Here is a 13,114-nt window from a genome sequence, read left to right on the forward strand (position 1 = left end):
ATAGCAATAGGTGTACAATGAACTAATTTATTGACATTTCTAAAAAAAAATAACATACAACATTAACAGCCCCAACCAATTCATTGAATAACTGGATTGTTAGAATATGATACCGAAATCATTCCCTCAACAAAGGAGATATCAACAATTATGATCCCCATCTTTGTTCAGTAGCCTAAACTCATCTGTGCAGGCCTAAACTCATCTGTGCAGGCCTAATCCCCCCCCCACCGAATTCTACCCTACTGCCTGCCCCTGCAGTGTCCCCTAGTCCACCCAGGTGTCTCTGTGTCCTGGGGGAGGTGGCAGGGCTGTGTGAGGTTCGTCTGGAGGGAGGACATTTTGCGGGCACGACATCGTCTGGATGCTTCTCTCCAGGCCTCTCTCTTCAATCTGCGGGTTTCTTCAGGTAAATCTGATATCGACACCTTCCTCTGCTGATTCCTGGGGAAAAAAGGAGTGAGTATGAACACAGATATTATAACAAATACACATGATCACAACGTTAAACATGTTGCATGCACTGTTTTCAAATGTCTATGAAATGAACGTCTCCATGCAGGACAATGGAATTAAGATTAATTGTATTCACATTTATGTCAATATTCTCCTCAAGACTGTATTGAAGGTGGACATCCAGACTGTGGTAGTGAAAGGTACTGTAACCTATTTACCTGCGTCGTTCCTTCTCCTTGTAGGCCCGGAACTTCTCAGGGTCAGCACGGACTCGCTCTCTGAACCTCCGCTGTGTCTCTGCGCTTGACAGCCTATCTGAGACAATAGAACCATATTGTCGTTGGCATGATCCTGTTAAACCTGAATGTAAAAAATATATGTATATAATTTCACATGCATACTTTTCAGATGCCTGGCTGGTCTCTCCCCATACTCATGTCCACTCTGGCTACCAGCAACAGGGTGAGTTCCATCTCTTTGCATGGTTGGCGTTCCACCCCTCTGCTGGGCATCGTACTCTTTTCCCAGGACGTGTGTCAGGCCTAGGCCTTCCCGTTGCTCCCCAATGCCCTCCTCACTCATCTCCCATTTAATGTAGAATGTCTCAATGTCAGAGGGCTCCTCTTTTATCACTGGTCTGGTGACTGGACTGGGTGATGGGGACTGGCCTCTGGTTCGCTCTGCTAAAAGCCCAGACTCTTCTGCAGAATGGGAGGAAGGGTTCTGGTGATGGGACATATAAATAGTTGATGCCCCAGTGGGAACAGCTGTGACTTTGCACGGGGAAAAAACCTGTGGAGGAGTCCTTCCACCAAGACCTGTGATCAAAACAAAGATATTTGGACAAAAACAGGGATTGGTAAGTGTATGTCAAAGAGTTAAATATTGGGATAAAATCAATCGGGACAATACTCACTGGGGAAATCTATTCTCCAATCAGCTCTGCTTGACACCTCGTTTTCATGGCAAATTGGTTTCCCTCTTTGCATTTCTGGTGAAAGTGTATAAGTGCTTGACCTGACTTGATGACATTCATTTCCAGAAAATTCAAAGGAGCCTCGCAATGCTGTGATCTCTCGTTCTGCTGTTTTAACTTTGCGTTTCAGCGTTTCGTTTTCTTTGTCCTTCTCGGCCAACTTACTTTGATATTCTTGTATTTTGGCACTGTTGATAGTAGAAATAACACTCACAACAGTATGTATCGCTGTTCTAACTGCATGTTCGACTGCACGAGCGTCGTCTTCATTTTGCAAAAAGGAGAACGTTGCTCTACTATGGAAATAATTCATTTTTTTTTCAACATGAAAGCCGGCCACTAAAGACTGCATGTGCACCCAGCAGTGCTATCGGACCGCTTCTAACGCAGGTGATGAGATAATAACAAATTGGTAAGAGAACGAACCGGCGGTATTTCAAAAGAACACGTTAATAGCAGAGAAAATAAGACAACAGACCCAGTTCATGTTGATTATCTCCAAACAACATTCACTTCCGCATTTATTTTAAAGGTGGTGGCTTAGTCACAGCGTCGTCTAGTGGTAGCTAACTCAATACTGATTTTGTTTCAAGTTTCACGTTTTAATGTCACATGCGCAAGTACAGTGAAATGCCTTTCTTGCAAACTCAAAACCCAACAATGCAATAATCAATAACAATGTATCACTAGAAAGGAACACACGAGAAATACTAATAAGAAATATGAAATACACCGTATAGCAAGTAAGTAGGCATACTATATACAGGACATATTTAAAAAGTCAGTTCCAATACTATGCATGTGCAGGGATACTGCAGTGATGGAGGTAGACAGGTATAAGGCAACGGGATATAAGATAGACAGAGTAGCAGCAGCTTGCATGTGAGTTGGCGTGCGGGTGTGTAGAGTCAGTATAAATGTATGTGTGAGTGTTTGTGTGCGTGTGTGTTGGAGTGACAGTGTATGTGAGTGTGGTGCCCTGTTAGTGTGCATAGACATGGCAAATATTGAAATAAAAGGGCCAACTTGCAGTAGCAGCTTTTCTCCACATGATGGTAGTATACAGCAAATAATATGGACATAAGGGAAGAAAGTTGCCCATTACTCCAATGCTGTAGGTACCAGCCCGACGGTCACGGTCCATCATATATGCACAGGTGCATTATATCATCAAAATAAAGCCAGAAAGTTTTATGGGAATATCTTTACAAATTGATGTGGATATATGCATATAATGTGGTTTGCTGGCTCATAGCATTTCAGGTTATGGATATGCATGGAAATCTAAATCAATTGTTGTGAGCAGAAAGTATGGGATAGATTGGGGTGGAATTACAAGTCTAACAATAGACAACCAAAAATATAACATGAAAAATTATAGCTTTGGACATTTCTTGATCATTAGAAGGATGGACCAATATGAGGTAAAGTCAGGTATGCTGTATACATATCCTGCTTAGGTCTTACTGTCTGACTGAAATAGAAAATAAACATGGAGTCATCACAAGTGCAAACACAGTCACAGCATGTTCTTTTTTAGCCTTTTTGTGACCTGGGTGTTAGGGGAAGCATTCTTTTCATTAGAAGTGGCTGAAATGACTCTCCCAGGTCTAGGGGCTTTAACGCTCTTGAGGCTGCTTCACCAAGTTGTTCTGTGACCCGGATACTAAAGCAAAGTGGTGGAGGTGTCTTATCGTGGGGGGTGGAGGACTTGTATGTTGAGAGTAGATGGAGGTGGTAGGGGGGAGATATGCAGTCTTGCAGCTGTGCGTGTGCTTGAGTGTCCGTGTGTTTGAATAAGGGGGGCAGAAAAGATTCAGAAGTGTTGGAGCAGAAAATCTCTCTCTCCCTCCTCTTTTCTCTCACTCCTTTTCTCTTTCTCTCCCTCTGTCGCTGGGCCAGACGTAAAGCAACAGCAATTTGCGCGATTTCACAGCTCACTGGGTCCCTAAAACTCTGACTGCCCTGCAATGACAGAGGGAGAGGAGGAGGAGAAGGGAGAGGAGGGAATGAGGAAGAGGGCAGAAATAAAGGGATGGAGAGGCAGGGTGGTGGCGAGGGTAAATAGAGGAGGAGGATTAAGAAAAGCAAATTAAAAAAGAACAGAGAACATTGTATAGAGATGGAGGAAGATGTATTATAATATATACATATATTTGGCTAAATGTGAGGGCAGGACAAGATGTGTACTGTATTGTGACGGAAACAAGAATACATGCATGTGTAGCACTGATCCAACACTGAAACTGTCAAACCTTGATGAAGATATGGGGCTATTATATTCCCATCTGTAAGAGACTCCATCTTAGTTAAACAGTGTAAACAGTTTGGTATCTCAGGTCTATAAGGAAATACTTGGACATTTCATAAACATACTATGGACCTTTCTGGTAATATGTGTAAGAAATAATAAGAGCCATTTTGGATGCTAATCCCAGCATCTGACCCGGAGTCCTAATCCGGTCATCTTTCCATGCCCTCTTAGACATCAATAGGGTTCCCTTTGGGTGGTCATTACCCTGCCAAGTGTCTGTCCTTTGGAGCAGGGTCACCCTCGAGACCCCTCAAGGACCACCATCAACTTCTGAAGACCTGCACCGCACGAGGTTAGCGCGGTCACAGACACATTCTTGAACAGAGTCACAGACCGGTATATATACAGACCAACTTCCTTTCTTCATTTAACTTCATACAGATAAGAGGTTGTCTTTGTCAGTGGCTCTCGACCTTGGTCAGCTATTCTTAAACACCTTGCAGCAGGCATGCAGCGGAGGATTGAGACCAAGAGACTCATTTCCATCCTTAAGTCTTTCAGAACCCCAGACCGCGAGTCCAGTCGAGGGATAGTCGACACTACGAACACCCCCTCTCAAGACTCGAGGGCAGGGAAAGCCGTTAAGAGGCTGAGCAAGAGAGAGAGAAAAGAGGGAGCCATTGAGATAAGAGGTGTCACCTGAATGCTTTGTCTTGAGAGAGTTAAGAGTGGGTTCAGGGGTGGTTCAAGACATCTGGGCAGGGTTTGAAGGGTCAGCCAAGGGACAGGAAACCCTCCTAATCCCCCAGCTGGGCCTGGAGGAGAGGATTTGGCCCCACTCGCCCCCCGGCCCCATTCCCAACACCCACAACAGTAGCTAATTGAGCCCCACTCTGATCACAGCACTCCCATGCTTTCACAGGCTTTTGGAGCGAAGCCTGGAAATCTGTGCTACTGTATCTGTTATGGTAGATTGATAACATCTATGTGCACAGCATATAGGAAGCATGCGAATTGAATTCTAAGCACTTCACACAGATGTACAGATGGCTGCAAAGGCTTTGAATATGTTCTGCCTGCCTGTATGCATACAGTTAGACACTGTTGGCAGGCATGTTAATAATATTGATAACAAGATAGGCGGATGGATGGACTTCGAGTTCAATGAAGGAATAGAGAGGGCAGTAGTTTGTATACAAAGATGCGCAAACATAGCTAAGGCAGGCTGGTACATAGTTAGAGGACACTGGCCTTGAGCTCATGTTGTGTGGCCTCTCTCCTCTCAAATAACTGCCCCTCCCCCTACATGGCATTACCATACAGGCCGAGGGGTCAAGTGAAGGTGCTGTCCTCCACCAGCCAACTGGAAAACTAAAGAGTTCAGAGGTCATGGATAAGCAGCCCAGTTGGCTGGTTGGTCAGACAAATCAAATTTACATCATATCGTGTTCCCTCTTAAATCACGGTACATATGGAATTAGGTTGGAAGACTGCACATTTAATTTAGTTTATCCTGGTACTTGACCAAAATATTGATAAGAAATTACATTAGATCAATTGACAATGCTGAATTATGTTTTTAAAATTTTATTTCGTTTATCTGATAATATCATGCAAAATTATTTCAACTTTAGTTTGCTGGTTCTCATCAAATCAAATGTATTTATATAACCCTTCGTGCATCAGCTGATATCTCAAAGTGCTGTACAGAAACCCAGCCTAAAACCCCAAACAGCAAGCAATGCAGGTGTAGAAGCACGGTGGCTAGGAAAAACTCCCTAGAAAGGCCCAAACCTAGGAAGAAACCTAGAGAGGAACCAGGCTATGTGGGGTGGCCAGTCCTCTTCTGGCTGTGCCGGGTGGAGATTATAACAGAACATGGCCAAGATGTTCAAATGTTCATAAATGACCAGCATGGTCAAATAATAATAATCACAGGCAGAACAGTTGAAACTGGAGCAGCAGCATGGCCAGGTGGACAGGGGACTGGAAGGAATCATCATTTCAGGTAGTCCTGAGGCATGGTCCTAGGGCTCAGGTCCTCCGAGATAGAGAGAGAATTAGAGAGAGCATACTTAAATTCACACAGGACACTGGATAGGACAGGAGAAGTACTCCAGATATAACAAACTGACCCTAGCCCCCGACACAAACTACTGCAGCATAAATACTGGAGACTGAGACAGGTGGGGTCAGGAGACACTGTGGCCCCATCCGATGACACCTCCAGACAGGGCCAAACAGGAAGGATATAACCCCACCCACTTTGCCAAAGCACAGCCCCCACACCACTAGAGGGATATCTTCAACCACGAACTTACCATCCTGAGACAAGGCCGAGTTTAGCTCACAAAGATCTCCGACACGGCACAACCCAAGGGGGGGCGCCAACCCAGACAGGAAGATCACATCAGTGACTCAACCCACTCAAGTGATGCACCCCTCCTAGGGGCGGCATGAAAGAGCACCAGTAAGCCAGTGACTCAGCCCCTGTAATACGGTTAGAGGCAGAGAATCCCAGTGGAAAGAGGGGAACCGGCCAGGCAGAGACAGCAAGGGCAGTTCGTTGCTCCCGAGCCTTTCCGTTCACCTTCACACTCCTGGGCCAGACTACACTCAGTCATATGACCCACTGAAGAGATCAGTCTTCAGTAAAGACTTAAAGGTTGAGACCGAGTTTGCGTCTCTCACATGGGTAGGCAGACCATTCCATAAACATGGAGCTCTATAGGAGAAAGCCCTGCCTCCAGCTGTTTGCTTGGAAATTCTAGGGACAATTAGGAGGCCCGCGTCTTGTGACCGTAGCGTACGTGTAGGTATGTACGGCTGGACCAAATCAGAGAGATAGGTAGGAGCAAGCCCATGTAATGCTTTCTAGGTTAGCAGTAAAACCTTGAAATCAGCCCTTGCCTTGACAGGAAGCCAGTGTAGGGAGGCTAGCACTGGATTAATATGATCAAATTGTTTGGTTCTAGTCAGGATTCTAGCAGCCGTATTTAGCACTAACTGAAGTTTATTTAGTGCTTTATCCGGGTAGCCGGAAAGTAGAGCATTGCAGTAGTCTAACCTAGAAGTAACAAAAGCATGGATACATTTTTCTGCATCATTTTTGGACAGAAAGTTTCTGATTTTTGCAATGTTACGTAGATGGAAAAAAGCTGTTCTTGAAACAGTCTTGATATGTTCGTCAAAAGAGAGATCAGGGTCCAGAGTAACGCCCAGGTCCTTCACAGTTTTATTTGAGACGACTGTACAAACATTAAGATTAATTGTCAGATTCAACAGAAGATTTCTTTGTTTCTTGGGACCTAGAACAAGCATATCTGTTTTGTCCGAGTTTAAAAGTAGAAAGTTTGCAGCCATCCACTTCCTTATCTCTGAAACAGAGGCTTCTAGCGAGGGCAATTTTGGGGCTTCACCATGTTTCATTGAAATGTACTGCTGTGTGTCATCCGCATAGCAGTGAAAGTTAACATTATGTTTTCGAATGACATCCCCAAGAGGTCAAATATATAGTGAAAACAATAGTGGTCCTAAAACGGAGCTTTGAGGAACACCGAAATTTACAGTTGATTTTTCAGAGGACAAACCGTTCACAGAGACAAACTGATATCTTTCCGACAGATAAGATCTAAACCAGGCCAGAACTTGTCCGTGTAGACCAATTTGGGTTTCCAATCTCTCCAAAAGAATGTGGTGATCGATGGTATCAAAAGCAGCACTAAGGTCTAGGAGCACGAGGACAGATGCAGAGCCTCGGTCTGATGCCATTGAAAGGTTATTTACCACCTTCACAAGTGCAGTCTCAGTGCTATGATGGGGTCTAAAACCAGACTGAAGCATTTCGCATACAATGTTTGTCTTCAGGAAGGCAGTGAGTTGCTGCGCAACAGCCTTTTCAAAAATGTTGATAGGAATGGAAGATTCGATATAGGCCGATAGTTTTTATATTTTCTGGGTCAAGGTTTGGCTTTTTCAAGAGAGGCTTTATTACACGAAGCAATGTGTGTGCTTATACAGTGCATTCTGAAAATATTCAGACCCCTTCACTTTTTCACCTTTTCCACATTTCGTTACAGCCTTATTCTAAAATGGATTAACTTATGTTTCCCCTTCATCAATCTACACACAATACCCCATAATGACAAAGCGAAAACAGGTTTATTGGAGTCCACCTGTGGTAAATTCAATTGATTGGACTTTAAAAAATTAAAAAAAATAAAAAAATTGTCACCTTTATTTAACCAGGTAGGCTAGTTGAGAACACCTTTATTTAACCAGGTAGGCTAGTTGAGAACACCTTTATTTAACCAGGTAGGCTAGTTGAGAACACCTTTATTTAACCAGGTAGGCTAGTTGAGAACACCTTTATTTAACCAGGTAGGCTAGTTGAGAACACCTTTATTTAACCAGGTAGGCTAGTTGAGAACACCTTTATTTAACCAGGTAGGCTAGTTGAGAACACCTTTATTTAACCAGGTAGGCTAGTTGAGAACACCTTTATTTAACCAGGTAGGCTAGTTGAGAACAAGTTCTCATTTACTACTGCGACCTGGCCAAGATAAAGCATAGCAGTGTGAACAGACAACACAGAGTTACACATGGGATAAACAGACGTACAGTCAATAACACAGAGTTACACATGGAGTAAACAATAAACAAGTCAATAACACAGTAGAAAAAAAGAAAAAAAAGAGTCTATATACATTGTGTGCAAAAGGCATGAGGAGGTGGGCGAATAATTACAATTTTGCAGATTAACGCTGGAGTGATAAATGATCAGATGGTCATGTGCAGGAAGAGATACTGGTGTGCAAAAGAGCAGAAAAGTAAATAAATAAAAACAGTATGGGGATGAGGTAGGTAAATTGGGTGGGCTATTTACCGATGGACTATGTACAGCTGCAGCGATCGGTTAGCTGCTCAGATAGCAGATGTTTAACGTTGGTGAGGGAAATAAAAGTCTCCAACTTCAGCGATTTTTGCAATTACGTCCAGTCACAGGCAGCAGAGAACTGGAAGGAAAGGCGGCCAAATGAGGTGTTGGCTTTAGGGATGATCAGTAAGATACACCTGCTGGAGTTTGTGCTATGGGTGGGTGTTGCCATCGTGACCAGTGAACTGAGATACTTGTAGATGACCTGGAGCCAGTGGGTCTGGCGACGAATATGTAGCGTGGACCAGCCGACTAGAGCATACAGTTTGCAGTGGTGGGTGGTATAAGGTGCTTTAGTAACAAAACAGATGGCACTGTGATAAACTGCATCCAGTTTGCTGAGTAGAGTATTGGAAGCTATTTTGTAGATGACATCGCTGAAGTCGAGGATCGGTAGGATAGTCAGTTTTACTAGGGTAAGTTTGGCGGCCTGAGTGAAGGGGGCTTTGTTGCGGAATAGAAAGCCGACTAGATTTGATTTTAGATTGGAGATGTTTGATATGAGTCTGGAAGGAGAGTTTACAGTCTAGCCAGACACCTAGGTACTTATAGATGTCCACATATTCTAGGTCGGAACCATCCAGGGTGGTGATGCTAGTCGGGCGTGCGTGTGCAGGCAGCGAACGGTTGAAAAGCATGCATTTTGTTTTACTAGCGTTTAAGAGCAGTTGGAGGCCACGGAAGGAGTGTTGTATGGCATTGAAGCTCGTTTGGAGGTTAGATAGCACAGTGTCCAAGGAAGGGCCAGAAGTATACAGAATGGTGTCCTCTGCGTAGAGGTGGATCAGGGAATATCCCGCAGCAAGAGCAACATCATTGATATATACAGAGAAAAGAGTCGGCCCGAGAATTGAATCCTGTGGTACCCCCATAGAGACTGCCAGAGGACCGGACAACATGCCCTCCGATTTGACACACTGAACTCTGTCTGCAAAGTAGTTGGTGAACCAGGCAAGGCAGTCATTAGAAAAACCGAAAGGCACATACCTGTCTACATAAGGACCCACAGTTGACAATGCATGTCAGAGCAAAAACTAAGCCATGAGGTCGAAGTCATTGCCCGTAGAGCTCCTAGACAGGATTGTGTTGAGACACAGATCTGGGGAAGGGTACCAAAAAATACATCTGCAGAAGGTCCCCATACACAGTGTCGTCCATCATTCTTAAATGGAAGAAGTTTGGAACCACCAATCTGGCCTTTATGGTAGAGTGTCCAGACGGAAGCCACTCTTCAGTAAAAGGCACATGACAGCCCGCTTGGAGTTTGCCAAATGGCATCTAAAGGACTCTCAGACCATGAGAAACAAGATTGTCTGGTCTGATGAATCCAAGATTGAACTATTTGTTCTGAATGCCAAGTGTCACGTTTAGAGGAAACCAGGCACCGCTCATCACCTGGCTAATAACATCCCTACGGCGAAGCATAGTGGTGGTGGCAGCATCATGCTGTGGGGATGTTTTTCAGCGGAGGAATTGGGACACTAGTCAGGATCAAGACAAAGATGAACAGAGCAAAGTACAGAGAGGTCCTTGATGAAAACCTGCCCCAGAAACTGATATTTCAGTTTTTTATTTCTAAAAACCTGTTTTTGCTTTATCATTATGGGGTAGATTGATGAGGAGAAAAAATAATTGAATCTATTTTAGAATGAGGCTGTAACGTAACACAATTGTTGGTCAGGTCATGTCATAGTTCTTTGTCCCTGCTCTTTTGAACAGTGCTGAATAGACTGTTGAACAGCCATCACTAGCCGTCTACTGGGTGATGCACACTCACTCACACAAAACACACACACAAGCTATCACACACACACACACACACACACACACACACACACACACACACACACACACACACACACACACACACACACACACACACACACACACACACACACACACACACACCTCATACTCACAAACACATGCACATGCACATACACACTCATACACACACAGCCAACGCTGCTGTCCCATGTTAGAGACATTGAACCACTGGTCACTTCCCGTTTCACACTGTGTATTTAAATACTCTATCCCCAATGTAGCTCATCATATTATTTCTACTACTGTACATTGTATTTTAGTTGCACTGATTATACACACAATATATGTATTTACAGAATACACTGGATTCTTGACACAGCTTACTCTAATATATCCCCTGCTATATATATATTCTATTTGGGTTGTTAATCAGATATGTCCCAGATTTCTTGTCCTTTTTTGTATTTTATTTCCTTACATTTTAATTGTTTGACATTTTACTGCATTGTTAGGCACTTGTAACATAAGTATTTCACTCCACCAGCTATAACACCTGCTAAACTGTACGCGACCAATAAACTTTGAATCGATTTTTCTTTGAATAAGTTATTCAGTCTGTTTCATGTACAGAGGACAAGCTAAAAGGGAAGGGGATCGGGTCCAGTATTCCACCACCACCCACAGGGAGATGTGCATTACATGCTACATTGGTGTTGGCACCTCTCATCTGAACTCACTATCTCTGTAATTTCCTTTTTATCCCTTCCATGACTTTGACCTTCTCTGCGCTGCGAGCATTTGGTAAGCAGTGATTTATCTGCCAAATAAATGTGTTGGCTCCATTGAAATGTGTTTAAGGTGGGGTCATTCTCCAGGCCAAAGATGGCAGCTAATAAATCCAAGTTGGGGTGAGGGGCGAGAGGAGAGATAGATGGACCAGAAGATAAAAGGGGGCAGTTTACAACTCTGTGAAAAATGGGGGGGGGGGGGGGGCATTCTAAGGAGATATAGATTGTTTTATAGAGGCTTGAATGCTAAATGTCTCGGTACAGTGCAGCGTGGGAGACCTCACCTTGAGTGAGATCCGGCAATAACATGGAGCATCATCGTGAAGGTTCGAATCTAGTTTGAATACTGTACTACTATTCCATATACACTCTTAGAAAAAAAGGTGCTACCTAGAACCTAAAAGGGTTCTTCTGCTGTCCCCATAGGAGAACTCTTTGAATAACATTTTAGTTCCAGGTAGAATGTTGTTATGGGAAATCAACAAAAAACAATTAGTTAATTTGACAAATCTGTTGAAATCACACTATATGTATTATACTTTAGAATTGTATTGGGGGCATACTTATTTCACTGTACAGCCTTACCTATAGATTGTGGATCAATGACATGGGGTATCAGTCTACTCAGTGACACCCAGAGAACATTAGCTCTTATTGCGGGACTCTGAAACAACTGTGAATTAAACCACATTTATTGTCAACCTATGTGGATTGAACACTATTCCCGAGGAAAAACATTACTGCGTGGATGTTTTGGAGTCTAACTCTAAGGAGGACGTTGGGAGAAAAAAATATTGGGTATTGAGTAGACTGATACCCCATTTCGTTGATCCCCAATCCTTAGATAAAGCTGTACAGTGCAATATGAATATCGAAACACAATAAGCTGACTAGGGAGGTGATTTCACACAGTCACAGTCCCGCGATAAGAGCTACAACGCTAATATTTGCGTAAACTCTTCACATTTGTGTTCTGTGGGTGTCACCGAGTAGACTGATACCCCATTTCATTGCTTCACATTCCAACTATGTGTAACAGTATATAGTCTGATTCCACCAATTATAACCTTCTGCATCACTTTCAAAGATGTACTTTTATTTTGAAGGCAAACTGCAAATTCCACTATTGTGCCTAATCCTTACTGTGGCTAGCTTCACAACACATAACCCGGTCCGGTCGAGCCTCCCTAGTCAGATGAAGCTAGCTGGCTGCTTATAACATTCGCTTTGGGCAACAGGGTTAAGTAGCTGGCTAGCTATTTATTTTCATGAACTGAAGTTCAATTTCAATAGGCGAACAACAAGTGGCTACCTAGCAAATACTTGCTCACAAGGATTCCTAAATCATCGCTAAGAATAATGAAAATAACTGCAGTTTTTACAGGTCATTGTTTTCAGGCTGGTTGTATTGGTGCTAGCTAGGTACCAAGCTAAAGGTAGCTAGCTACCCCAGAAGTTATGGTCGAACAAATAATGCTTTATTACCAACGCACTATTGTAAACACATCGTTCGTGGCCAGTGTTTGCTTGTTTACAGACTTTTTTGTACAGCTTTGACAGTGCTACTGATAGTAGTGGTGGCGCTTGGCTTGCATGTGCAAATTCAGAACACACAACATTCTATAATAGAACTGTTATTTGACGTGTCAAATCAAAAGCTTATTTAACACGTCAAATAGTGTTATTTGACGTATCTTTTTTGACACGCAAAGACCCAAACGGCGTTCCATAGTATGTCGTGAAGCTAATAGCAGTGACGTTATTACTGTGTAACTCTGGTAGGGCAACGTGTGTACCGGTGCTCGACCAGTCGGCGAAAGCCAACATCACCCACGACAGAGAACGGTTGATTGTCAAGGGCAATGAATTCCATTATCTTGGCGTTAATGGATTTTACCATTTGAGTTGTCTCACTGACATTTTCTTACTCTTTCAAA

General features: G+C 43.4%; 1 protein-coding gene across 2 annotated transcripts; it reads right to left on the bottom strand.

Annotated features, from left to right (window-relative positions):
- Positions 1 to 13: 13 nt before the first annotated feature.
- Positions 14 to 1,967, bottom strand: LOC109901980 (uncharacterized). 2 transcript variants are annotated; one of them, XM_020498030.2, is made up of 4 exons: positions 1,373 to 1,967; positions 858 to 1,274; positions 675 to 767; positions 14 to 444 (listed from the first exon to the last, which is right to left on the bottom strand). In XM_020498030.2, the coding sequence occupies exons 1-4, from the start codon at positions 1,782 to 1,784 to the stop codon at positions 389 to 391; spliced, it is 978 nt and encodes a 325-aa protein (XP_020353619.1). In that variant the 5' UTR covers positions 1,785 to 1,967; the 3' UTR covers positions 14 to 388. The 2 variants fall into 2 exon arrangements, with proteins under 2 accessions (XP_020353619.1, XP_020353611.1); XM_020498022.2 differs by having other exon boundaries at positions 675 to 771; positions 1,373 to 1,966.
- Positions 1,968 to 13,114: the final 11,147 nt, after the last annotated feature.

Source organism: Oncorhynchus kisutch, linkage group LG2 (assembly GCF_002021735.2).
Source record: "Oncorhynchus kisutch isolate 150728-3 linkage group LG2, Okis_V2, whole genome shotgun sequence".
Taxonomy (NCBI): Eukaryota; Metazoa; Chordata; class Actinopteri; order Salmoniformes; family Salmonidae; genus Oncorhynchus; species Oncorhynchus kisutch.